At 38.0% G+C, this 26876-nt stretch overlaps 5 protein-coding genes and 1 long non-coding RNA gene across 7 annotated transcripts in view; all 6 read right to left on the minus strand.

Moving 5' to 3' along the window:
* Positions 1-150: 150 nt before the first annotated feature.
* On the minus strand, positions 151-6692 carry LOC139136273 (uncharacterized). The gene is made up of 4 exons (XM_070704000.1): positions 6538-6692; positions 3815-3979; positions 1228-1428; positions 151-446 (listed from the first exon to the last, which is right to left on the minus strand). The coding sequence occupies exons 1-4, from the start codon at positions 6620-6622 to the stop codon at positions 151-153; spliced, it is 747 nt and encodes a 248-aa protein (XP_070560101.1). The 5' UTR covers positions 6623-6692.
* A 2895-nt stretch (positions 6693-9587) lies between these two features.
* LOC139136827 (uncharacterized) lies at positions 9588-18487 on the minus strand. Of its 2 annotated transcripts, none has more exons than XM_070704662.1 (7): positions 16813-18487; positions 15179-15252; positions 14450-14682; positions 13184-13231; positions 12649-12983; positions 12254-12361; positions 9588-11243 (listed from the first exon to the last, which is right to left on the minus strand). In XM_070704662.1, the coding sequence occupies exons 1-7, from the start codon at positions 16906-16908 to the stop codon at positions 11169-11171; spliced, it is 969 nt and encodes a 322-aa protein (XP_070560763.1). In that variant the 5' UTR covers positions 16909-18487; the 3' UTR covers positions 9588-11168. The 2 variants fall into 2 exon arrangements, with proteins under 2 accessions (XP_070560763.1, XP_070560764.1); XM_070704663.1 differs by having other exon boundaries at positions 13190-13231; positions 16813-17053.
* LOC139136274 (mucin-1-like) lies at positions 17280-17648 on the minus strand. Its single transcript, XM_070704002.1, has one exon. The coding sequence runs from the start codon at positions 17646-17648 to the stop codon at positions 17280-17282; it is 369 nt and encodes a 122-aa protein (XP_070560103.1).
* On the minus strand, positions 17928-18350 carry LOC139136275 (uncharacterized). Its single transcript, XM_070704003.1, has one exon. The coding sequence runs from the start codon at positions 18348-18350 to the stop codon at positions 17928-17930; it is 423 nt and encodes a 140-aa protein (XP_070560104.1).
* Positions 18356-20776, minus strand: LOC139136276 (uncharacterized). Its single transcript, XM_070704004.1, has 4 exons — positions 20642-20776; positions 20190-20400; positions 19605-19718; positions 18356-18699 (listed from the first exon to the last, which is right to left on the minus strand). The coding sequence occupies exons 1-4, from the start codon at positions 20774-20776 to the stop codon at positions 18356-18358; spliced, it is 804 nt and encodes a 267-aa protein (XP_070560105.1).
* A 352-nt stretch (positions 20777-21128) lies between these two features.
* LOC139136833 (uncharacterized) overlaps positions 21129-26876 on the minus strand; it is a 98441-nt gene continuing 92693 nt past the window's right edge. The window contains exon 7 of the long non-coding RNA XR_011553259.1: positions 21129-23521. This is a non-coding gene — a long non-coding RNA (uncharacterized lncRNA). The remainder of the gene's footprint in view (positions 23522-26876) is intronic.

A 26876-nucleotide genomic window follows, 5' to 3' on the forward strand; every position in this document is an offset into this window, starting at 1 on the left:
AGTATTTCGGAACAAAAAATGAACTGCTTAGAGTGGTCACCTGTCAACTCAAGTCTGCTGGCGCGACTTGTCGTACCGTGAGTCGAGCCAGGGCCCAGATTAACAAATGTAAATTTGTTTAGGCTTGTCACCAGGAGGGCATCGTTTTAGTCACAAATACACACAGCCGTTGTTATTTTTACCATATTCATCATCATCATCATCATCATCATCATCATCATCATATTGACTGATGTACAAGGAGCAAATGTATCGAAACAACTTACTGACACACTTCATGTGAAACGGCGGAGGAAACCATCTACCGTTACGGCATACCGATGCCGGTGGTCCTACTCGCTCGAAGCCTTCGTCACAACGAATGCTAACTTCATCTCTGTGTCTGTGTCTGTCACGTGATTCCACAAATACACCCCATCTGATTGGTTTCGGCTGTCGACAGTCGGCTGTAAACAAAACGATTGTTATTTCTTGGTTATGATGTAGGTTATCTTATTGTGTGAATATTTACTAAATAGATATTAAACATATTATACACCCCTTCAAGTTGTTTCTTCATGACGCCCTCGATTGTTGTGAAAGTTGAAAGCTTGCTCGGCTGTAAATTTTGATGTATTGTCAGTGTTTGTGGAATAAATTGTCTTGATCTGCTGAAAAAAAATCAACCAAAGTGTGTCTCAGAAATTTTAAAACTTTGAATTTCTTAAACAATTTTTATGCCAGAAAAACTTCCAGAGTGATGAATTTAACGCTAGTCTATTTCTTTGAAATTGTGCTCCGAAAAAACTAAGCAAGATATAAAAAAATCTGAGACACACTTTGAAAGAACGTTGTGACAGCTTGCATTCCAGAAAGTTTGAGTCAGATATTTGAACTATTGAGACAAAACATAGGGAAAACCGATTTTTGAAAGGTTATACAATTCGCCTGTCACGTGATGTTTATGTAAACAATGGTGACACTGTGGTAACCAAATGTTCCCCTATATCCAGGCTTTCTAGGCTTTCAGAAAATATACAATTTACGGGGGTTACCAGAGAATTGTTATATTTAAAGGTGTCATTTTGTTCTTAGAACCTGAACTTCGACGAAATTTCATCTGCCGTTATACATCTTGGTCAAAGCGAAAAATCAGAAAGTGATAATCTCCCCTAAATCTCGGTCTTCCAAATATATCCTGATATGAAGTGGTTAACGGAATTGAACTTCTTCCCTAGCGCAACTTACCTAGACATTTCATGCGCCATAGCTGCGGTTCCCACCGACCGTGTCGGCACGTCGATCTATCTGGTCCGACCCTTGAGTAGCCCGGATGGCAACGCAAAGTGACACTGGTACCCTCTGTCAGAGGGCGATCGAAATCTTCTAGAATTACCAAGTCTCCGTGTCGACGACGTGGAAGCTCTACACATTCAAGAGGTCTCAAATCTAAAAGAATATAGTACGAAAGTCGATTTGAGCGCAATTTCAGTCTTGTTATTATAACATCTGTTGTCGAGAATAAAGTTATGCAGTGTATGATGCAAGTGTATATGGTGACAACAGCATAAAATGCACTGATCGCTATTGTACGTTGTCTGTACAGTTTGGGTTCACTCATGAAATGGGAATCCCCGGAATAAATGAATATTTAATTGCACACTGAATGCATTTCCGATCCGAAGATAGGACAACGACAGGACGTTTTGCCCTGTTTGTTCGCAGACCTGACGATAATACCCGACATGCATTCAAATTACTTACAAGGTAGGCAGCAAATATTATCTTTCAAGTTTTGCAAATACGATGTTCTTGCTAAATACTGTATATATGGGAATGTGACTTCCCTTCGCGCAAGGTTTTGCCTACCTAGATGCAAGATACTCGGAAGACCCTCTTAATTTTAATGTAGCCCCTGGCTTGTGTATTTTTCCTGTCGAGGTCGAAGTTCGATGTCTTAACGCAATGTATGCAGTGGCAAGCGAGTTTACTTTTGAGGTAGGACTTTCCTATCAGCACTATATTTACTCTAGCATTCCAAACCTTCCCTGGCGGCCATTAGCAAGTTTTCAAACACTCCCATTCATTCAATGTGGGAACGTCCCGTGCCATCGCCGAGTCCAAGTTACACAATTGTCACAATTGTGTAATCTAAACTCGACGATGGCACGGAACGCTCTGACTTCGAGTGCAACAATGCGCAATTCCAGGGTTTGTTGCTAAAGTGGATTTACTGACACAGGATTTCTATCACCACAAAATACCCTTCCGTCACGTTATTTTTTCAAGGGATTATATCCAATGGAGAGCCATAAGAGTTAGTGACATCAAGGTCTGCTGACATTATTCGTATCGAAAGGAACAAGTAAAATCTGTCCAAAGTGATATAAGTACAAAAGGCTTGAGAAAGTTGATAGATCAACCATTTCGTGTACAAGGATAGCTTTAAACATTCATTGGATTATTGAGAGAGAAAACATGTTTTTTTCGGTTGTGGTTGTTTCGGTTGTGGTTGTTGTTGTTGTTGTTGTTATTTGCATTTAAAGAGGTTTTATTGGTATTAGTATAAGGCTACGATGCTCAAAATAAGGAAAGTAAACGCAAAGTTTGCACTCAATTATCAGACATCGTTGAGCATTTGAATCCATCAAAACATTGTATCGCTGGTTTATCTTTCCCAATTATAGTAATTTGAATTCGTTTTCTAGGCGGTAGGTGTGTTGCGACTTTTAGCAAAGTCATAGTAAATGATAGTGTCACTTTGCTGTAAGTATGGGATGCAATTACAGCGGGGCTTTTCCAATAAAAATCCTTACAGTCACGCGTATGCCTGATCTGATAACATGTGACCAAATCCCCGCAGCCAGCGTCGTCTTCAAGTGTGAAATGCCTCTCATTTCATTGGGCGCGCGTATCGCTAGAGCAGGCGACGAGCAGACGACTTCCTTCGTGCGTTATGTATTATTTATTGCATACATTAAAGTGCTGTCTGTCCACATTCAAGATAATTCAGAATCACGCAAACGATAAGCTATACCGAGAAAGCATGAACAGATAAGCTATTCACCGCGTGTTTTTGAACATTTTAACGGTTATCCATAGAAGCGTGATTTGCATCAAAATGTGTACCTTTGAACACAGCAGGCATTGGAGACATTCCATTAATTTGCCCTTATTGGTCTTTGACATAGCTTTTCCTTCATTGTTACCCTGTGTGTGCGCTTGTAAAAATTAAAATTAAGTTGTGTACCTATCATTGCAAAAGTTCTTTCATTGTTAATCGTGAAAATAATAGCAGCCCGGTGGATATTGTATGTATGTATGTATGTATGTATGTATGTATGTATGTATGTATGTATGTATGTATGTATGTATGTATGTATGTACGTACGTACGTACGTACGTACGTACGTTAGTATGTATGTATGTATGTATGTATGTATGTATGTATGTATGTATGTATACATACATACATACATACATACATACATACATACATACATACATACATACATACATACATACATACATACATATATATATATATATATATATATATATATATATATATATATATATATATATATATATATATATATATATATATATATATATATATATATATATATATATATAAGCCTATTCCTGAGACAGAACAAGTACCATCTTTCTCGAAATTTACCGAATAATTCAAAGAAACATTACACAGCAATAGTTGTATTCTCGTTCTTGTTTAACGTACGTTTCCGTTCATCGAACCCGAACTGTTATCATTATACTGATTGCACGGTTGCAAATATGTTTCTAGAGGGGCATACAGAAGAAATCACCATACCAGCTATAGTTGTAAGTACTCTCTCTGTGACAGCAGTACTACCGATGGTGACTTCTTCGACTGTTGCGAAATCATCAGTCACAGTTGGGTCGAGTTCTGTTCCCAGCTCCTCTGCAGTGACGTCATCTGGGAGCTCGGTGACGGCAAACCGGTCAGGTAGGGTGGCTGTCAAGAGAGAAGCAATATCATAGTCTTAACAAGTCTACATTATACAAGTCTCCAAGGAGTTTTGATTTTCCCTACTAATGTGCGAAAGGAAAATGTAAAGCTTAAACTAAAATTCAAATGTTTGCTACATGTAAAACAGGCGAAGAGTTTTCACTTCTCCCTGTCTTAAATATATAGTTAGCGCAAAGACTGCACGTTAATCAAACTCCCTTGAATGCGCCTCGGGAACATACGTTAGGACTCCCAAACTTATACAATTCTTTTCTGATCTTTATAGGGGCTCATTTTAAAGCTCTTGCAGTAACAAAAATTTCACGGTCTTCGAAAATGATTTTTCAGTAGAGTTAACACAGGGATGGTGGCCATTGTGAATTTCAGATATCGTTAAATGTCAGGCAAGTTGTTTCTCTAGAGCCCAAAATATGAACGGTGACCTCTGATTTTTATTGTTGATTTGGTAAGAGTGTGATTGAACGTTTCATTTAGGAGCAGGTTTGAGCAAAAGTTAAGTCTTTCACTTTCGAGGCGCGTACTTATCATCACCTCATCGGCTATGTGCATTGGTATAGAAACGGTCGTTTTAAGTTGAAAGTCGAAATCACAATAATTTTAATCGTAGACAGTTGGAAAAAGGAAACAATAATCTCTGGTTTAATCGTCTAACTTTATTGGTCACACTCTCGTCATAATTTCTAGCCTTAAACGTATGGATGATATGTGGTTAATGATCGTATTCTTTGCAAAGTTCCCTACTCTTACGTGCGTTAGTTTTACCTGCATGCACAGATCTAAAGCTCAGGCCTGCGTCAGCCGTGTAAATTCAGAACCTCAGCGCTGACGAAGTGCGAAAGCCAAACGTATACGTCTGTCCGCACACATCACGTGCGATCTTGCGACCACTTGGAATTAAATGACTCTCACTTTTATTTACCGATTTACAAAGACTACTGTCTATGATTGTGATAACGGTTCCGCAGCACACTGAATGAACTCCCACTGAGGGTGATTATCTGCTGAGACACAGAATGGGTGTTAAGCTTATGCAAATCTAATTGTGATGCTATAATCACACAACAAAAGAAAGTGTGCTCGTGTCAACTTTAAGGGGGTAGCAACTTCATCATGGGCTTATCTACAATAAAATCGTTGGATTGCAATGTGCCAAGTTGTTCCCAGGCTGTTTTCATTAGCCATGGCTAGTTATTACATGACTTAGAGTGAAAGAGTGGAGCAGAAAGATAAATTCTACATGCAATCAATGTACGGCTGTAATATTCGATGGCCTGTCTTCAAAAAAATTCAGAAAACGTCGGTGTATTTGCGTAGAGGTCCTGGACTTCAGCCAAATATTTCAAGGACGTCTTGCCAAACGAATATTCGAACTTGTCTAAATATTTCTCAGCGAACTGAGTGGTGAAGATCTTTTTGTCTCTCCACTCAGGGGGGTTTACCCTTCGTTATATCAGAGTTCGCAGTGTACACACACCGTGTATTCATAGTGCTCGGTGTTCGTGTCAACATTCGCTCTTTGTGTAATTACGTAACTACCTCAGAGACACACTGCCAGGTCGATTTCAACCTTTGCTTTTTGTGCCCGGCTTCAAAAATTCGACTTATTAATCATAATCACAAGGTCATCTATTTCATAAAATAACAGTCAAGGTTACCTATTTCATAAAATAATAATATTTGCTCCCGCTGTCTCTTTCTTATGAAATAATTGAAACTTCACTCAAGGCCAGCCCATTGCAATGAACGGTGGCGTGATGATGACCGCAAGGTATTTACATTCCATTTTTTTTGAAGACCATAAAACTAATATTAATAAGTAAACAGTATTACAAATTCAATGATCTAGAGATTTATTACTTTTTATTTTTGCCCATATTTACACTTTTTAATGCCAATTTGTACATCCCCTGTGAAATTTCTATTTTTGTTTAAAAATAACGATTGTTTTGCATCTTTGTTTGATATACCAAACAACATATCATTCACCCTAGTATCTTCATCAACACCATTTTGGCATAATGTTCTTCACTCTGAATCTAACAACATATCCCACAATTTTTTTAACACATTTAAGATGTAGATTTTGCGACTGATTTTATCGTCTGATGTGAGTTGTGCCAATCGGTATCTGTTCGTTGAAGTTATTCAAACCGAACTGAATGACGGGAGCTAGACTGAATAACAAAATGCTTGAATTTAATATGGTAGATGTGTGCGGCGGATGAACTATGTCCAAAAGTACATCAAAATGTTATTTATTGCTGAAAACGACATTTTTGAAAACTTTACGCCGACTATCTTTATCAAAGATGGTATGTCGGCGTAGAGGAGACTGTGCGTGGATATCAAATTTGCTGTGGGCAATTTTGATTCTGTTTGTCATTTCAATACGGATGGATGGATGGAACGAACTGATTTGAAACTCTTCGGGATAAGAGGTCTTGGCGTCTGTCGTTGATTCGCAGGTTTGCTCTGTGGTATATTATTCACAGATAATTATGATAATTGACATGAATGAATAATTACAATTGATTTTATCCTACCTGTTATACCGTAGTGAAATGTCAAAATCCACACAAACACCACAAGTGTCAGAGTCCTGGTAGTGGCTTTCTGCGACATCTCCATGGCAGGGTCCGAAATCGTGACAACCACCCTAACTGCCCTGGTGTCTGACGGCGTGTGCTGGGCCTTTGAATACCGCTATCGCCTGTGCCTGGTACTCGGCGTTCAGGTGTCTTACTTAATTTCAGACACGCCCATAGACAAAGAAAAGTGTAAGGGAGTCGTGTTTACTTTAGTCAATGGATCAATAGTGTATCCAACAATGCGCGGTGTAACATCGCTCGAAAACCGGGTCGGGCTTTTGTTCTCGCGCCACCGCGATGAACTCACAAGCGGTGCTCTGGGAGAAAGTGAAGGTTTATCACAAGCGTTGTTGACAGTGTGTGGTGAGTTTATCTATTGGAATGTCTTCTCATAGTTGTCATCGATTGTCTTGAGTCAACACTTGCTTTCAAATAAAGTTACATCGTTATCTTCCAGAATGCAACATTCGAAAAATAGGCGTAAGCATAATAGTTTCTCAAACGAAGAAAAACATAATTCATGTCTTCTAGATATTGTTTATTTGTTTAAGTGGAGAGGAAGAATTTGACCTTTTCGCACAGGATTTATGTGGAGAGAAAGCGTGACAAGTGATGATGAATTTTTTAAAAATGTCCTGTCAGAACAGGTTATCAAATAGCAATACAAGTATTCTTTAGCACAGCGATAAAAGTATTCTTTAGCACAGGAGAGCGTGTAGATTCGTATAATTGTTTTGAAAGATTAAACGAAACTGATTTTAGAAAATATAATTATTGATCTCAAGTCAACCACAGAGCTGAAAGGGCGCGTGGCTAAGATGGGCAACACAGACCTGTTTTAGGGAAATCGATTGACAGGGAAGTATGCTGAAAATGGCGACTGGACAGTCTACAGGAACATACCGACTAAAAGTAATGATATGTCGAGCTGGAAGGAATTAAACTATACAACCATAATCCTGATCAGAACAAATATTACAGACATCCTACATCAATATAGTACTACTTCACGCATACCAAAAAAGCATTGTCAGATGTTTTTGTAGATTCTGTCTAGTTAAGTTGATTGTGCATAGTTTTTACCTTTCTTCGTTTTTTTCACAGGATTTGTTGGCTATTTTTTTTCTGAATATATGATATTACTACATGACCCCAACTCTTAGTTTGAGGACATTTTCAATTGTTCAATGTTTTAATTACTCATCACGTTTGGCTTTACCGACCTTTTAAAAATTAGAAATGCCTGATTTACTCTACGGTGATTCTTTGATAAGGACAAATTACAATTTCGATTTTGTAAAAAAACATTAAAGTACATTAACTCCTTATTCTTCAAAAGGTGTCGACACAAACATGCCAAAATGTATCGTAAAAAATTGAATGTTAGAAAATCTAAGTCGAAATAAGAATAAACTGTGATCTTATCATGGACTGTCAAAATATATAACTTGATATCAAAACAGTTATTCATGTTGACACGTTCTCCTTAATTTAATGTTCTTAGAAGAAATACTGGACTTAAATTATTGTCCCCTGTGCAATCATCAACTCAAGGCTGGCAACCCTTTCCCAGAAAAGGAATGTAACTAACTCAATCCAATGAGAGGTTTGGTCTCATACTAGACTTCTCAGGGTCGAGTAGGGTTTGTACGGACACGAGGGAGGGACACTCGAAAACGAAAGAGCCACCATTTGCGGGAAACAAGCTTTACGGGTGTACAGGTTGAACTTTTTTCAGTATTTCTCGTCGTTAATTCCCCAGTATGATTTTTAAATCGTGCTACCCGCAAAATACTCGAAAACGAAAGAGCCACATTTTGCGGAAACAAGTCTTTACGGTGTACAGTTTGAACTATTTTCAGGTATTTCTCGTCGTTAATTCTCCAGTGTGATTTTTAAATCGTGCTACCCGCCAAAATACTCGTCATTCTATTACGATCAAAGCACGAACACAAACATACAATAAACTTATTTGTATAAATACAATATTGCTTATTTATTCGGGTTCGGCATTTGTGTTACAAATTAATTTCCATCACAATATGTAATCCCCCATTAAAAATTATCTTTTGTTGACATTTAAAAAAATAATTCATATCTTAGTTACAGATACATTTTTTTTACAATTAATGTTAATATTATACATGTAAGTTAAGTAGACTTGTAAACATAACAAGGAAATACAACAAAACTCAAGATCAAATGTAATGTTATATGTTTGATGATTATGCAGATATATATGATCACGTGACACTATGAATGGACAGGAAACAAAGAAAATTCTGCGCTTGAGTTTTGTCGTATTTTTGTACGTTGTCCTTGTGAGATTAACCAATGCTGGAGGTTTGCCTAAAAGTTACTTCGATTGCATAAATACACATCAAAATGTTTTCAATAAATACAATCTTAAAATATTATTTATCACTGGTTCAGAACAATACAACTAGCGACAAACTACCATATTGTCGAATGCGTTATTTTGGCTGATACAAAACAACGCTCACATTAGATGTTCTCCCGTTGCCTTCGGTTAATGAAAACATATACATACTGTACATAATTACGTAATATAGAAAAAGTGAGATGTCTGGAACACAATAATGAAATTTGCTTAAACTTATTGTAATGCTTTCAGTTTCATACACGCAAATTCAAATTGCATAATGATACAGAAAAATATAATAAAATAGTAGTATGTAAAATTCAATGATACACTTTGTGTCTCAAAATAGAAAGTCATTTGTATGAACATGTGTGACTAACAATATTACCGATCGCGAATATTAAAAATTAATATTTTCCGTAGATCTACGATATAGCATTTATTGTGCAAAGCAGTAAATATGTGAAAAGGTCCATTTAGCCATTCCTGAGTGGGTTAATGTAATATCAGTTACTCTAATTTCATGAACGCTTATCTATTCTTTTACATCTCAAATAGATTCACATGTTTAGTAGCATTTCCATAATTTGTAATGTTTGTTAATTATAGTCACTTTGCTTCGGTTCCTCAAATCATGTCGAAACGCGTTATGTTTAACTTGTCAACAGTTCATGCTTGTGTAGTTTAACGTTCACCTAGATTGTTGGCAAATGACTATTAGTCCTCAGCAAAATAAATTCCATTGATCTAAATTCAGTTGACAAGTATGCAGTGTATTTCAACATACTTGAAGGAGTCTGAAACAGACGTAAATGTAATCGTTTTCTGGGTCAAAACAATACAAATGTTGTGAATGTTATCCCCTCACACGACTAAAACTACTCTTTACTGCCATGCAGTGTATGATGACGTTTACATACACTATTCAAAGATAAATTAATTGTTTTCAGTTCTCGTTTCTCTATACTCTGCATGCTCACGTTCCATATATACGTTAAACGCAGAGGCTGTCGCATAACTAGTTTCGGAATGAATAAAATCGAATCGAACTTTTGTAATACTTGAAATTTTGCTGTCAGATAATAGTGACAAGGCTTTGACGATATACCAGGTAACATGGTAGCTTCGTTAGACAGTCCTGAAGCAGAGTACCTGGAATGCACGTAATACCAAGTGTGTGCGAACTAGAATTTATGCAAGTGGAGCAATAGAACTGACAACTTCTTTAAAGCAAGTCTGATTTAGTGCGCCGTTTTTGGCGCTCTTATTCTACATTCCGGAAAATCATTTGTAAAAAAATCTATAAAAAGGACAAGTATTGAGACATTTTAGAGTCGTATGTAATGTTAGTCTTAAAGAATGCTGTAATAAAATGCTTCTTGACAAGCTATAACCGAACCTAATCATTCGTAGCAAATAAATAGATGGAACGGCAGTAAACGATATGATTTGACCAAGACAAGAATTTTAAATGATTGCCTGAGCTCTTGATAATGCATCCAAAGACAATATCATCATAAATACAACTCTCAATGGCGAGGACTTAGATATATTTTGCAGAGTTTTTCCCATCGTGATGTCATGAATTACGTCACAGTATGATGCCACATTTTGGGAAATGCACGCCTATACACTGTATTATTTCAAAAGTATTATTTTCAATAAAATAAAGGCAAAAGGGTACGTTCGCTGAAATTAAGATTATTTGCATAGTACTGTTTGATTAAAATCAGCAGCCTTCACTGCTGTCTTTTGCAAATGGCCATGTTTTCCTCTGTACAGTTCTATTGTGGACCATGCGTGATATGTGATCAAACTTGTGTCTCAATGAGACATTTCCAAAACTGAAAAAAAATCAGTATGTATCATTCTACTCTGTTAAACACGAACGTTTTTTGTTAAAATGTGACCAAATTTACAAATAAAAAGGCCATACTTCCGCACGGAAATTTGTTTGATATGTAATATTAATAATCAGAATCACGCTTATTTCATCCTAACCAGAGCAGAATTAATGTTGATCGTTCAATTATATCATATTTACACCCTGATACGAGCGCAATAGTACTGATTGTTTAGCGCCCAGAGCGCACTCAAATAACAAAATAATGTCAGTGTAATAACTTAATGAAATAAGCTGCAGCGGAATATAAAAATACGATTTTGAACAATCAATTAAGCAAATAGATATTTCACGGTCTTTTTAAAACTCTTGATAATCATTTCTTGTCTTCCGTCCTATATTTGTAGATTCTTCAATCAAAAGTTTTGGCAGAGCCTGAAAAGTGAACGATTGTACAAGTTAATGTTATCTTGTACACAATACGGCTGCAGAGCAAGTCGGAATATTTTATCATTTTCAATATGTGATTTGGGCGGGAAACTAATGTCTGTTAGACATGTGACTCGCTCAAATGTTCAAGATCTGCACAAATTCTGTAATCTCGATCTGTACTTCCGAAAAAATGATCCATAGCTACTCTAAAATGTATTAAGTCTCAGGTCCATGCCTTAACGTGCATGCGAGTAACGTCGATTCATTACTATTACACATTTTCCGTTATGAAATACCAACATTTTCTAAAAATAAATCTCAAAGCATCCTTGAGCTTTGTTTCCATGCAAATAAAATTTCACCTTGTTTCAATTTGGATGAGTCTCTTAATAATTAAAATGTCCGCTAATGTCAAGGTAATAACTGACATTGTAAACAGGTGAGTCAGTAAGTTAAGTAGGTAACTAAACATGTATGTACTTGTATGCACGCTGCTGGACAAAACTAGTATAAAAGGAAATAAATTGAATGCCAAGAAGGTAAGCATTAAATAATGGCCTTTTCAATTCATTTCAAAAGATTTAACACCAAAAGTTCATGTAAGCCCTATCTATCTATCTATCTATCTATGTATTCTATCTATCTATCTATCTATCTATCTATCTATCTATCTATCTATCTATCTATCTACCTACTACTACCTATCTATCTATCTTTCTATCTATCTATCTATCTATATCTATCTATATCTATCTATCTATCTATCTATCTATTATGTACCTATGTATATATCTATCTGTCTATCATATATATATATATAGATATATATATATATATATATATATATATATATATATATATATATATATATATATATATATATATATATATATATATATATCAATGCAGTTTGAGAATTTTAAGGAGTTCGAGAAAGGGAAAGTGTTTCAAATAACTACTGCTGGCTGATGAGCACTGATTTCAAAGAGTGATAATGACGAATTTTACTGTACCTCAGATCCTGTAGCGACGTACGGCCTGATAAAGCCATGATCCGCACCATACATGGACTCGTAAGGCTCACCATATTCAAGTTTCGGCATTTTCGCTCGCATGTGTTCCTAGAAGGCAATACGTTGGTGACAAAAATAAGTCAGTTTAATAAAATTAAACTAGTGTTAGTAATTCACCTAATTTAAGACTGCTAATGTTGTTTGTTACTTGAAAACGTATTCTTAGCTAAATTTTATTCTATCAATATACTTCTGTTCAACAATTTTCAAGGCAACGTTTTTTGCTGTTTGTAATATCGCATGATAATTAATGTCCAAAAAGGCGACAGATCCAAAAATGGAATCAGAGTAACATTTTTCCTGATCAAACAGACTTAATGAGATCGAACACTTACATAGTTTTCAGGCGCTGCATTCATAACCTTGGCAAGATGGCGCATGCGCTCATCCATCTTCATAGTAGACTCTCCATTGCTGACGGTGATTTCACTCAGGGATTCGATATCTGAACCCGAACCCCAGTCCATTTGCGAGCGGTCGAATGCTAACGGTCTGTCTACCGTATAGGGCAGGTCCCGTTGCAAGGATGTCAAATACTGCCGCTGTTTCTTGCCGCTTTGTCTTTTAATGGCTCGGCAGAATGCAAAGCAGAATATGATAAGGGCTATCAACAGAATAAAGGCGGTAGTACCAAGAGTTGCGGCCAGAATTATCAATTGCCGATCGCTTGCTGTAACAAATAAAGGAATAAATAAATTAACTAACCAATAATTAATTAATTAAAATAAACACATGATCTCAACATATTTGTCAACCAGCAGTCTATCTGTATATCATCATATCTATCTAATCTTATGCCATCTATTGAGAATTAAACTTCTCGGTATCATTTCCAAAGATTAAAAGTCTATACGGGAATCTTATACTTACACGTACCTTCTGTTGGGGGTGACGTTGGCGGGGCAAAGGTTACGATACCTGCATATGAGAACATGATAAGAAAACACATGGAATTAGCTGTATTGGTGCTTAGAATGAATCCTGACCGTTGAAGTATGCTTCTGATCAAATCGATGAGGTGTAAAAATGTCTGATAAAATGACGTTAATCAACTATAACGTCTTCTGCTGGTTTTGTGCAAATCAGTGATTTATGTTTGATCAAGAATCTTTTTGAATGGCGTCATGGAAGAAGTCAACTATAATTCTGATTATCAATTAATTTATGACTGGAAACGAAGGAAAGGTCATTACTGACACTATCTGTTATTTTGTTGAGTAAGAAAATCTGCCTTCAAACACTAGTGAGCGTATTCTGTACAGTTTGTCGCGACCCTTTATCTGTCCTGACTCTTTCAAGAATTGCGTCGATCAGAAAACTTATGGTATAGCTTTCTAATTATTCAGCTCAAAGTCGGAAAGTGCCTTGAAACAACCGCTGTTTGCCGCGCTCAGAAACGATCGTCGCCTGTTTCTCGATTTCATCTTTTTCGCGTCTACTGACAAGGTCAAATATTGAATATTGGCATTACTAGATTTGAAACAAAACAATAGTGCCAGTTGATATTTAAGTTTCTTAAAAACAGGCTAAGCGCACCGAAATACGCATTTTCACACTTAATTATGGGATGGAGCACGCCCAGAGTTTTTTTTCAATTTTGTGCGCCATTAGTGGTAGAAGTTGAAATAAATTGCATTTGACCTTACGCCGACATGTAGACTGTACAAACATTTTGAATTTCAATCATATGTTCATATGTTCTAAAAGGATCAGTAAAGGTTTCATCATTTCTTACAACAGTTTCAGCTAAATAAGAGTCAGTTAGTTCAACTTTTCTCCGATGAACAACGCCGGAAATTGGAAGGACGTTTATGGTGAATTTTCGTAAAATTTAGAGCTCGTAAACGTTAGTTTACTAGAAATTGAGACAACGGATTTTTTGCATTCAAATAGCATATCATCCAGCTGGGATTTCAGAAATTAGTCATCGATGATCATTATAGTCACTTGATAAAATAGTTTTAATCAAATTGGTCCAAAATATAGACTTTAAGTAATTTGATTGCCCAGTCTACTACCAATCTAACAAAATCGCGACTTAAGTCACTGCTGTTATTCCGAGAGAGATCACATCGCGTATTTCACTTTCGTGACGATAGCTGTTCCCTGATTATTACATCTGCTAAGTTCACTTACGTATTTCATCCTGCACATGAGTCCCATTGAGAACAACTCCTTTATCCCCCGTGTAATTCGAAAAGACGTCTGTTTGATTGAGACCGAACAAGAATTGTTGCTCTACATCATCAGCCGTTATTTCTGTTTCGTTCAGTGGGATGGGAATATCCACTTCAACTTGAATGAGATCCTCGCCCGCTTCTGGATCATAAATACTCCTTTTTCTCCGACCACCCTCAGCTTTTGTCTCACTGCAGATACGTAAAAACAATGTAAAAAAATACTGATAACCTATCAAGAAATTACCGTCATTGCCATGTATAGTATCGTACAATTATTGTATTTGAAGATTGAGAACCATCTACTCTATCGTCAGATTCAAGTGACCAGTTTCAAGGGGAATCATCCGTGAATATTTTTTCTTTGGTGAAGTCATGTCAATCAAGTTCATAGCACTGCTAGCAAGGACCTCCAGATGTCAAAGTTCCAATCAGTTCAAAATGTTCATAGGACGCTAGTTGTTAATCAAACAACTTAATATACAATAAAGAGCGCAAAAGGCAAATCAAGCTCTCGAGAAAACTAGTAACTTGAGATAAGTTTCAATGAAAATAAGGCAGTCGACAACTTCTTCACCAGGTCTATGCCATGATGCGGCACAATCAAATATCAGCCAATCCTTTCAATTGGTAGAAATATACTGAATCTATATGAATCCCCTTTTTTATTCACTAACCATTCACGTACCTGAATGTGTTCACGTAAAAACAAGAGATCAGGTCTGCCAAGCTACCACCTGCACTTTTGAAGACAACGTCCATCTGTAATAGATAAAAGACCGTTATATTGTAAAATACTGTGGACGGAATAGTTGCTTGTACCAATGTACCAACTGAGAAATGTTCGTACTTGCATATCAAGGCATTGATCAAGCCAACACACGCCACTTACAACCCTTCGCAGTGGATCACACACAAAAATCATTTTACAATGTATTTTAAAGAATCGGTATTGTCTTTACACCCTGAAAAAGTCCATAAAAAGTCAGTATATAAATATACTCAATTTCTTTTCAGTAAACAATATCTCGAGGTACGAGAGTGAGGTTACAAAAGGATTTTATTAACCTATATGCAAATTTTCTAACTTATATAACAGCTTACTGTTTTGATCCATTATCAAACTCTAAATTATATTTAAAACCAAGATACAGTAAGAAGCAACGAGAAGTGAACAGAAGAGAGAATGCATTATAGATCTTATGGTGTTTTAAAGATCTGACTTATTGTAAAGCCAGTTTTTTTTTTTATTTTAGCAGTCCTTCCATTCAATAAGTACCCCTCCTGGAGTCATACTTGATTTATCGAATAACATTTGAAGCAGCAAACGGTTGGCTACTACAAGCCTGTACAGGGCAGAAGTGCCAGCAATACTTGAAACGTCTGAATTCACATCATACAGGGTTATCTTAATTATAAGAGCAAAGTCGATTTGGTTTTCACGAAATCTATTTCAATTTCTATGTGTATAAATGTACATCCATCGGCTACGCAATCAGAAAAAAGTATAGTAACTATAAATTTTCATGCAAAGCTAAATTTCTCCAAAAATGTTATGATACTTTGCGTACTAATTAGTCATAGCCTAAACAAGGGATTATGGGCCCGTGGGGCAGGTCACCACTTCCCTGACACAGGAGGGTAAACGGTCTCCTGCCTTGAGGGTACATATTCCCTTGATTTGGATGTAAAGGTTCTATTACAAATCTTACTTACATAGATTAATTTATTTTTTATTTATCAGCAAATGGAAATCATACGTTTTATTTCATGATAGATGAAAAACTAGTACTGTTGATAAAGCATAACGATTATCATCATCGAATTGCACCTTGATACTATTAACTCGGCGTTATGTTGTTATCAATTGTAATGCATAATGTTCAAAAAATGTTTTCCTATGTACAAATTGTATAACTTTAGTAATTTTAAATATTGAAGAAATCAAGTTGTAAATATTGCCTTGTCACTTTCAGTCAAATGATGACCATGCAGTTCGCAATGAGCCAAACATGTTACCACTGAGGAGCGTGCGATATTCGATATATAAGTGATGTAATTACGTGAAATTTTCATACATTTGGAGTAATGGTGAATCACATTGTTTTTATAGTCTGCCATCAAGGGTTTAAATAAGTATCAATGTAAATCGAGGGAACTAGCGTAATGTCGGATCACAGATCATTTTGCCAGAGTGAAGAATTGACAGTGTTTTCAAACAATGTTAACCCCTACAATAAAACGCGGTTTCTCTGATGTTCCTAAATGTAATAATTTTTTGTCAATCAAGATGAAACAAAAGCATCTATAAACATTACTTACTGCATGTCCAATGTTATTTGCGGTATCTTTAAAGTGGCAGCTTGTATCATCATCAAGGTCATCATTCCACACTATGCCTGCAACAAAGAGAACCATTCTAAATCGCCTGCTTTCAAGAACAACTAGGCAAATGTAGTCTGTCGGCTGGCAGGTTGTGGTCCTTGTTGCTCCTATGCTTGTTGTACCAGCTGCAGTTGAGATAGAAACAGCTGGCTGTGTTTCTGTTGTAGCTTGATCACTCGTCACATCAACTGATGTCCTATCACGTGTTGTTGAAACAGCTACAGATGTAGCAGCTTCTGTTTCTCTTGTTGGTGTGGAAGGCACAGATGATGCAAGTTTCTGTGTCGAACCTGATGTAGTTCCAACTGCAACTGTTGTTCCAGCTGCACTTGATTAAGAAACAGCTGTGTGTGTTTCTGTGTTGTAGACTCACTTGTTATGTCAATCGGTGTTCTTGCATGAGCTTATTGTGCCAGCTGCGGATGTGGCATCCTCTGTTCTTCTTGTTGTGTGGAAACCACTTCTGAGGTTAGTTTAAGTGTTGAGCCAGATGTAGTTCCAACTGCAACTGTTGTACCAGTTGCACTTGAGCCAGAAACAGCTGGTCGTGTTTCTATTGTAGACTCGCTTGTTGTACCAATCGGTGTCCTTGCATGAGTTGCTGTACCAGCTGCAGATGTAGCATCATCCGTTGTTCTTGTTTGTGTGGAAACCACTGCTGATGTAAGTTGCAGTGTTGAACCAGATGTAGCTCCTACTGTAGCCGTTGTACCAGCAGCACTTGAACCAGAAATAGCCGGTCGTGTTTCTACTGTAGACAGATCACTTGTCATGTCAAACTGATGTCCTAACATTTGCTGTTGAACCACTTGAAGGTGTAGAATCGTCCGTTCTTGGTTGTGGAATGCGCAGGTAATGTAGGTCTCAAAGTCGAGCCTGGGTACTTCCCTCTGAAACTGCTATACTAGAAACAGCTGGTTGTGTTCCTGTTGTAGCTTGATCGCTTGTCATGCCAATCGATGTTCCGGTAAGCATTGTGGAACCAACTGCAGATGTAGAATAATCTGTCCCCCTTGTCAGAGTAGAAGCCATATCTGATGTACGTCTCTGTGTCAAACCGGATGTAGTACCGCTGCATCTGTTGTACTTGCTACAGTTGAGCTTGGAACGGCTGTGTGTGTTTCTATTGTAGGTTGACCACTTGGTATGATGCTTGATGTCCTCGCATGTGCTGTGGAGGCAGCTGAAAGGTGTTGCATCTCCTGTTCTTCCTGTGGTGCCGACGTTATGGCATCTTCTGTTGTTTGTGTCATTGTTAAAGCCTGTGGACTAGTAACGGCACCTGATGACATGTCCAATAGAGTTGTACCTGCCTCTGTTGTTTGCGTTGCATCTGATGTAACTGTCGTTGAAGGTTTTTGTGTGGAATAACCTACTGAGCTAGGCAGTACTGTTTTTGTCATCATTTGATCAGTTGTCAAAGCCCCTTCTGAGGAAGGGCTTATCGTTATACCTAATGTCGTTGCATCTACCATAGTAGTTATGGGCCCAGTTGAATCTGGCATTGTTTGTCTGTAATGATGTTTGGTGAGTTGATACATGTGGAGACTGCAGAATATTCTTTTACAGTACTAGTTTCAGGTGTTTTTGGTTCTGTGGAAGTCTCATCTGTGTAATCTACTGTTGTAGTACCTGATGTTGTTGCTTGTACCACCGTAGATGCGGTATCTGTTGAACTGGCTATACTTGTTCCCACTGGCGTTTCATGAGGTGATGCATCTGAGACTGTAGTAGACTTTTCAGCTGTATTTGATTCTGATGTTTCTTTATCTGTTACAGTCCCTTCTGTAAAATCACTTGACGTGATAATGGATGTAGTTGCATCTGCAGTGGTAGAAACAAACGTTATTGAGCTTGGTATAGTTGTTTTTGCTGTGCTTTGATGGGTGGATATCCCAAACAATGTTGTAGACTCATGAGATACACTAGCTGCAGATTTATCTAAAAGTGTTGACAGTTCTTCCGTAGAATGGCTTGTTGGCATACCTGAAGATGTTGCGTGTGTAGTCATATCGGTAATTGCTGTATTCGGGAAGTACTAATGGCCCCTATTGAGCTAAGCACTGTTGTTTCAAACTGGGGCTGGATGGATGACGTCTCTGACATTGCAGTAGACGTAACTGCAGTACTAATTGAAGAAATATCTGAATGTGTCGAAGATCCTTCTGTAGAATCAGCCCTGGTCATATCCAAGGTAGCCGTATGCGAAGTCACACTACTGGCCCTGATGAGCTAGACACTATAGTTATTGCTGAACTCTGACTAGATGACATCTCTGAAGATGTTGTAGACTCCTGTGCAGTAACAGTTGGAGATGTTTCTGATGGAGCTGAAGACGTTTGGTAGAATCACCTGTAGTCATACTAGGTGAAGCTGTGTGTGAAGTCATTTCACTGGCCTCTGTTGAGCTAGACACTGTACTTTCTGCGGAACTTTGACTTGTTGACACCTCCATTGATGTAGTAGTGCCACCCTCAGTACTAGTGAAGATGTTTCCGAATGTGTTGACGACCCTTCTGTAGAATCGGGTGTAGTTATATCAGGTGTTGCTGTACTACTGGCCCCTATAGAGCCGGGCGCTGTGTTTCAACTGTGGCAGGAGAAGTTGATGTCTCCGATATTGATGTAGAATCACCTTCAGTACTTGTTGAAGACATATCGGATGTGTTGACGACCCTTCTGTAGAATCAGCATGGTCATATCCAATGTAGCTGTATGCGAAGTCATACCACTGGCTCCTATTGAGCTAGGCACTATTGTAATTGCCGAACTCTGACTAGATGACATCTCCGAAGTTGTTGTAGACTCCTGTGCAGTAACAGTTGGAGATGTTTCTGGTTGAGCTGAAGACGTTTGTGAAGAATCACTTGTAGTCATACTAGGTGAAGCTGTGTGTGAAGTCATTTCACTGGCCTCTGTTGAGCTAGACACTGTAGTTTCTGCTGAACTTTGACTATAGGATACTCCATTGATGTAGTAGTGCCACCCCCAGTACTAGTTGAAGATGTTTCCAAATCTGTTGACGACCCTTCTGTAGAATCAGGCGTAGTTATATCAGGTGTTGCTGTACTACTGGCCCCTATAGAGCCGGGCGCCATTGTTTCAACTGTTGCAGCAGAAGTTGATGTCTCCGATAATGATGTAGAATCACCTTAGTACTGGTTGAAAACATATCCGAATGTGTTGACGACCCTTCTGTAGAATCGGGTGTAGTTATATCAGGGTTTGCTGTACTACTTGCCCTATAGAGCCGGGCGCTGTTATTTCAACTGAGGCAGGAGAAGTTGATGTCTCCGATATTGATGTAGAATCACCTTCAGTAATGCTTGAAGACATATCGGAATGTGTTGATGACCCTTCTGTAGATTCAGCACTGGTGATATCCCATGTAGCTGTATCCGAAGTCATACCACTTGCTCCTGTTGAGCTAGGCACTATTGATATTGCTGAACTCTGACTAGATGACATCTCCGAAGATTGTTGTAGACTCCTGTGCAGTAACAGTTGGAGATGTTTCTGATGGAGCTGAAGACATTTGGTAGAATCACCTGATAGTCACTACTAGGTGAAGCTGTATGCGAAGTCATTTCAAAGGCCTCTGTTGAGCTAAACACTGTAGTTTCTGCTGAACTTTGACTATATGACATCTCCGAAGATGTAGTAGTGCCACCCTCAGTACTAGTTGAAGATGTTTCCGAATGTGTTGAAAACCCTTCTGTAGAATCGGGTGCAGTTATATCAGGTATTGCTGTACTACTGGCCCTACGGAGCCGGGCACCGTTGTTTCAACTGTGGCAGGAGAAGTTGATGTCTCCGATATTGATGTAGAATCACCTTCAGTACTTGTTGAAGACATATCGGAATGTGTTGACGACCCTTCTGTAGAATCAGCACTGGTCATATCCAATGTAGCTGTATGCGAAGTCAATACCACTGGCTCCTATTGAGCTAGGCACTATTGTAATTGCTGGACTCTGACTAGACGACATCTCAGAAGATGTAGTAGACTCCTGCGCAGTAACAGTTGGAGATGTTTCTGGTTGAGCTGAAGACGTTTGTGAAGAATCACCTGTAGTCATACTAGGTGAAGCTGTATGTGAAGTCATTTCACTGGCCTCTGTTGAGCTAGACACTGTAGTTTCTGCTGACTTTGACTATATGACATCTCCGAATGATGTAGTAGAGCCATCCTGCAGTACTAGATGGAAGATGTTATATGACTGTGTTGTAGACATCATTGTAGACTACGCTTCTAGTCACACTAGCAGTTCCTGTATGTGAAGTCATTTCACTTGCCTCTGTTGAGCTAGACACTGTTGTTTCTGCTGAACTCTGACCAGGTGACATCTCCTTTGATGTAGTAGGGACACCTACCATACCAGTTGAAGATGTTTCTGAATACGTTGAAGAACCTTCTGTAGAATCGAGTGTAGTTATATCAGATGCTGCTGTATTTGAAGCAGTACTACTGGCCCCCATTGAGCTGATTGCCGTCGTTTCCACCGAGGCAGGAGAAGTTGATGTCTCCGATATTGAAGTAGAATCACCTTCAGTACTGGTTGAAGACATATCTGATTTTGTTGACGACCCTTCTGTAGAATCAGCTCTGGTGATGTCCAATGTAGCTGTTTGTGCAGTCATACTGCTAGACCCGGTTGAGCTAGATATTGTCGTTATTGCTGAACTTTGACTAGACGACATCTCCGAAGATGTAGTAGTTTCTAGTGGAGTACTAGGTGAATATGTTTCTGAATGTGTTGTAGAATCATCGTACTCTTTACTGTATGTGAAGTCATTTCAGTGCCTCTGTTGAGATAGACAGTGTTGTTTCTGCTGAATATTGACTAGATGACATCTGCAATGATGTTGTAGAGTCAGCTGCAGTACTACCCGAAGACGTATCTGACTGTGTTGTAGACAAAATTGTAGAAACACCTTCAGTCACACTAGCAGAAGCTGTGTGTGAAGTCATTTCACTGGCCTCTGTTGAGCTAGGCACTGTTATTTCTGCTGAACTTTGACTAGTTGACATCTCCATTGATGATGTAGTGCCACCCTCAGTACTAGTGAAGATGTTTCTGAATGTGTTGAAGTCCCTTCTGTAGAATCAGATGTAGTTATATCAGATACTGCGGTATTTGAAGCAGTACTACTGGCCCCTATTGAGCTGATTGCCGTTGTTTCAACTGAGGCAGGAGAGGTTGATGTCTCTGACATTGAAGTAGATTCAACTTCAGTACTGATTGAAGATGTTTCTGAATGAGTTAAAGAACCCTCTGTAGCATCAGCAGTTGTCATATCCAACGTAGCTGTATGCGTAGTTAAAGTGCTAGATCCTGTGAGCTAGACAAGGTAGCTATTGCTGAACTTTGACTAGATGACACCTCCGATGATGTAGAAGACTCGTGTGCAGTATTAGGAGGATGTTTCTGAATGTGTTGAAGACACTATTGTAGAATCACCAGTAGTAACAGTAGACATAGCTGTATTTGAAGTCATTTCACTAGCCTCTGTTGAGCTAGGCAATGTTGTCTCTGCTGAACTTTGACTAGTTGACATCTCATTGATGATGTAGTGACACCTGCAGTACTGGTTGAAGATGTTTCTGAATATTGTGGAAAAAACTTCTGTAGAATCAGCACTCGTCATATCCAATGTAGTTGTATGCAAAGTCATACTGCTAGCGGTATGTGAAGTCATTTCACTGGCCTCTGATGAACTAGACGCTGTTGTTTCTGCTGAATATTGACTAGTTGATACATCCATTGATGTAGTAGAGTCGTGTGTATTACCAGGTGAAGACGTATATGACTGTGTTGTGGACACCATTGTAGAGTAACCTTTAGTCACACTTGGCGAAGCTGTATGTGAAGTCATTTCACTGGCCTCTGTTGAGCTAGACACTGCTGTTTCTGCTGAACTTTGACCAGTTGACATCTCTTTTGATGTAGAGGAGACTCCTGCAGTACTAGTTGAAGATGTTTCTGAATGTGTCGAAAACCCTTCTGTAGAATCGGGTGTAGTTATATCAGATGTTGCTGTATTTGAAGCAGTACTACTGGCCCCTATTGAGCGTGAGTGTCGTTGTTTCAACTGAGGCAGGAGAAGGTGGGGTCTCTGATATTGAAGTAGAATCACCTTCTGTACTGGTTGAAGACATATCCGAATGTGTTGACGACCCTTCTGTAGAATCAACAGTAGTCATATCCAATGTAGCTGTACGCGAAGTCGTACTGCTAGATTCTGTTAAGCTAGACATTGTCGTTATTTCTGAACTTGACTGGACGACATCTCCGATGATGCCGTAGATTCATGTGTAGTAGTAGGTAGAGATGATGTGAATGTGTTGAAGAACCTATTGTAGAATCACAGTAGTTACACTCAGCGAAGCTGTATTTGAAGTCATTTCACTGACCTCCATTGAGCTAGACACTGGTGTTTCTGCTGAACTTTGACTAGTTGACATCTCCAATGATGTAGTAGAATCAGTCTCAGTACTAGTGAAGATGTTGTTGAATGTGCTGAAGAACTTTCTGTATAATCAGTTGTTGCAAAATCCGATGTTGATGCTTTCAACGATGTACTACCGGCCCCTGTTGAGCTTTCCATTGTAGTTTCATCTCTGGTGAAACAGTTGTTGTAGGTGCTGCATGTTGATCGAAAAAAAAAAAATATTATTATAATGTGCTTGTTTGAGAACATTTTAAACATGACAAATAAGCACAAACTTTCGATACGTTGGTTCCATTAAAACGTCCTAAGCGCAAGCTATTTTGTTTTCACTGTTAAGATACAAGGATTGGGATGTTTTTCTGCTAACAACGTCTCTTAAATTTCGACAACTCTGAACTTCTGTTGTTTGATTAAACGTTAAACAGGCAAAGAAAAAAACGTTATATTGACCTAAAAACTGTGTCGTTGTACATCTAAAATTACGTTTATAAATTACAAATCACCTAGGAACGTTTAAAACGTAAAGAATTACTAACTTGTTAATAAACACATTAGTTGGCAAGTCTTCCCTGTGGTCACAATTTCTGCATCTGTTTGAACCAGTTTATAAATAGGAAATTGGTTCTGTGATGGCAGTTTGTATCTTGAATTCATTTGAATAGCTGACAATATCTCTTATACTGTTTTGTTGACTAAATTTCATACTGCATTGATAAGTCATTTTAGTATAATCAGTTTTGCAATACTCGATTAATGATAAATTGCACTAATGGTGACTATACAGAACTTGTTTGTTTAAATGCATGATACGCTGATTGCAGATTTAGCTATAGGCCAAGAGTGGAAAAACAACAATACAATCGTTTAGGTTTTTTTTTCATATAAAAAATTCAGTATTTGTATTCAACCCATGAAGGCTAATTCAAATCTCTATTCATATGCGTTCATTGAACATTAAAAAATTCGTCGAGTCTACTTTTCTATGGTTGAATCATCGTGTTGAGCGTAATGCTTGACATATCAATTCGAAAACTCCAACTTGCCGTCGTAAACGATCGATGCCCTGACACAACTGCAGCAATTCGTAGCATGTTTCCTGTCCTAAGAACCCCTCTCTCTTTTGAGAATTTTCTATAATGATGTCATAGGCAGGCATCAAAAATTCTGTCGGACGTATTTTGTCGAGACTCATATAGTGTTATCGCTTTCAACAGTCAAGCAATTCTGATAAACGATTCCGATTACTAGGCCAATCATATGCATATCCATAGTTGTGTTTACATACTATGATATGGCCTGTTTATCTCTTAACGATGACCAAATGAGGTGCATGGCAATATGAAAAACATTGCCAATCACTGTCATCCACAGGTATTTCAGAAACTATTTTCAACAAAGAAGACACTTGTTCACAATCTTCCTTTGTTTTTATGTGATCATGCATCAGTTTCAGAAGGGAATACCAGAAAAACTGGTGCTTTATGAGAAGTATCCTAAATAATTTCACTACAGCTGATGCATGAATTTCAACCCAAGGATCTTTTATATACACTGCAGAATTCCTCACTAATTGTATGGTACAGAAAAGAAAGATGTACTGCAAACATATACTTGTGAGGTTCCTTTAGCCTTTGTTTCTTCAGTCTGATCACTAATAACAATTTTGAATACACAAAGAGCAAACTCCAGCACTTTTCTACGGGAACACATGCATCTTAGTGGGGGCTAATTAAACGCGTTATGGACAGAAAAAAACAAGACGTTTGTTATTCTTCAAAATTACGTGTACAGAAATACTGTGGTTTATCATTTATGATATGCCGGTGTTGCCATTCTTCTATTGTTTAGAGAGTACTGATAGGAACCCGTGGTTTAACATGTTAAAATACAAATTATATTTTCACTGTAACTGGAACTACTTACAGCTAAGCGTCGGTATGTTCACAAACAGGCAAAAAAAGTGCTCATACATTGTATTATATTTCCGATTTGTACAGTGAGATTCACAGGTCATGATCGTGTTCCGTGCGGGTTTCGGATGCAATGTAAGATACTCGCAAGAAAGTCAAACTTTCGTTTGGCAAGCCAGTAACGAAAGTACACGAGCAGACGATGTAAATACCTTTGAGAAGTTTTATTCGTACTGCAACAAAATGTACATGATTGAACGAGTTATGACGCTATACAGTGTACTCACTTCAACTTTTCCTAATCTACTCACAAATTCTTTTCTGAGATGATAAATTCGGCATATTTGACGTCTACGGACATGTGTAATTCTTGGAGATAAACTGACTGGTACGGCTTTTTATCCACTTTGCACTCATAGATGTTGTACAACTACTTGCTTTATGCTCCTGCTGTTCATACTCGATCGAGCTTGAATCAAACGCTGGCGCAAGTATTTTGACCCGATTTTATTTGGCGAGCCTCATTAACTTTCACGAAGGGATGGGGTTATGTTTCAAAACACAAAAAATACTCGTTTACACACTCCTGCCTACGTTTTACATCTACCACCATACTTAACTGAAATGTAAACGTTCTTCAAATGTGAAAACCTGTGTCTACATCTTAATATTTACATTTTTCGCGCTAAACGTGTATCATAAACCCTCCTTTGAAGTGGAATAGCCATACAAAATAAAATAAACAAGCGACGCGGTTGCAATCACTCATAGCAACCAACGTTTTATGAGTACAGCGATGAGCAAGCAAGGTCGATTTCAGTTGATTTCGTCGCTAATTTCGGAATGTCTTTAGATGGTGGTAGATGTAAACATAGGCAGGAAAACATTTACAACCAATGTATGCATGTATGGTAAAGGGTTTGTAAACACGAAGTTTGGTTGATACCTCGTCGTATTCGAGTGACGACGTGTCCGTATTTTGACGAGTTGCGCAGCTAGAAAAAACTTACGTGAAGCTAATATAAATCCGGCTGCAGTGAGGAAACTACGTCTTGATTACAAATGAAAAAGTATATAAAGGCAAATTTTCCACAGAAAAATCAAGATTTAGTGATAATGAAAGATTTGAGGGCATGTTTGAACTGTTTTTGGAATGAAATGTTTCTGATGGAACTTGGAAGCCTATTCCATAATTTAGTGCCGTATAGTAACAACTGACAGAGAATTGACCGAGGCAAAGTTTGCATTATGGTAATAGAAAGGACGAGGTAGAAACTGTCCTAATGGTATATTTGGGAGTAGGAAAGGAAAACGTGTCATTGATGCTATTGGAATCCGTGGCACATTGCGTTCAACCAATAAATCAATGTGCATAAATTTTTTTCAAAAGGAAAATCAAAATAGGGTTAAATTCACTTGTCATATGGTTTCATCATCTTGATTATAACTTTTAGGCTATTTTTAAATTTAAAATCGTTGACCTGAGATTGTAAAAGAGGAGATAGATATATCCTGCTTTGAGAATGCACTTTGCGGTCATCCACATTTCCCTCCCACAAATCTATTTCCAACGATGCACATTTCCGTTTTTTCAAACTCCAATATACTAAATGTCCAATTTTTCTCATTACATGTCGA

The sequence above is a fragment of the Ptychodera flava genome, chromosome 7 (assembly GCF_041260155.1).
Source record: "Ptychodera flava strain L36383 chromosome 7, AS_Pfla_20210202, whole genome shotgun sequence".
Classification (NCBI taxonomy): domain Eukaryota; kingdom Metazoa; phylum Hemichordata; class Enteropneusta; family Ptychoderidae; genus Ptychodera; species Ptychodera flava.

Bases quoted from the DNA above. Each gene is read 5' to 3' on its own strand.
- LOC139136273 (XM_070704000.1), bottom strand. From the start codon at position 6,622: ATGGAGATGTCGCAGAAAGCCACTACCAGGACTCTGACACTTGTGGTG. The intron at 3,980-6,537 runs GTAGGATAAAAT...CTCTCTTGACAG, and splicing joins ATTTCACTACGGTATAACAG to CCACCCTACCTGACCGGTTT. The intron at 447-1,227 runs GTAAGTTGCGCT...TTTTGTTTACAG, and splicing joins ATGGCGCATGAAATGTCTAG to CCGACTGTCGACAGCCGAAA.
- LOC139136827 (XM_070704662.1), bottom strand. From the start codon at position 16,908: ATGGTTCTCTTTGTTGCAGGCATAGTGTGGAATGATGACCTTGATGAT. The intron at 12,984-13,183 runs GTAAGTATAAGA...TATTTGTTACAG, and splicing joins ACCCCCAACAGAAGGTACGT to CAAGCGATCGGCAATTGATA. The intron at 11,244-12,253 runs GTACAGTAAAAT...TTCACTTTTCAG, and splicing joins ACGTCGCTACAGGATCTGAG to GCTCTGCCAAAACTTTTGAT.
- LOC139136274 (XM_070704002.1), bottom strand. From the start codon at position 17,648: ATGACAAGTGATCTGTCTACAGTAGAAACACGACCGGCTATTTCTGGT.
- LOC139136275 (XM_070704003.1), bottom strand. From the start codon at position 18,350: ATGGTAGATGCAACGACATTAGGTATAACGATAAGCCCTTCCTCAGAA.
- LOC139136276 (XM_070704004.1), bottom strand. From the start codon at position 20,776: ATGACCAGTGCTGATTCTACAGAAGGGTCGTCAACACATTCCGATATG. The intron at 20,401-20,641 runs GTAGGGCCAGTA...AAATGTCTTCAG, and splicing joins AAACAACGGTGCCCGGCTCC to CTCCATCAGAAACATCTCCA. The intron at 19,719-20,189 runs GTGATTCTACAT...AAACGTCTTCAG, and splicing joins GTCTTCAAGCATTACTGAAG to CTCAACCAGAAACATCTCCA.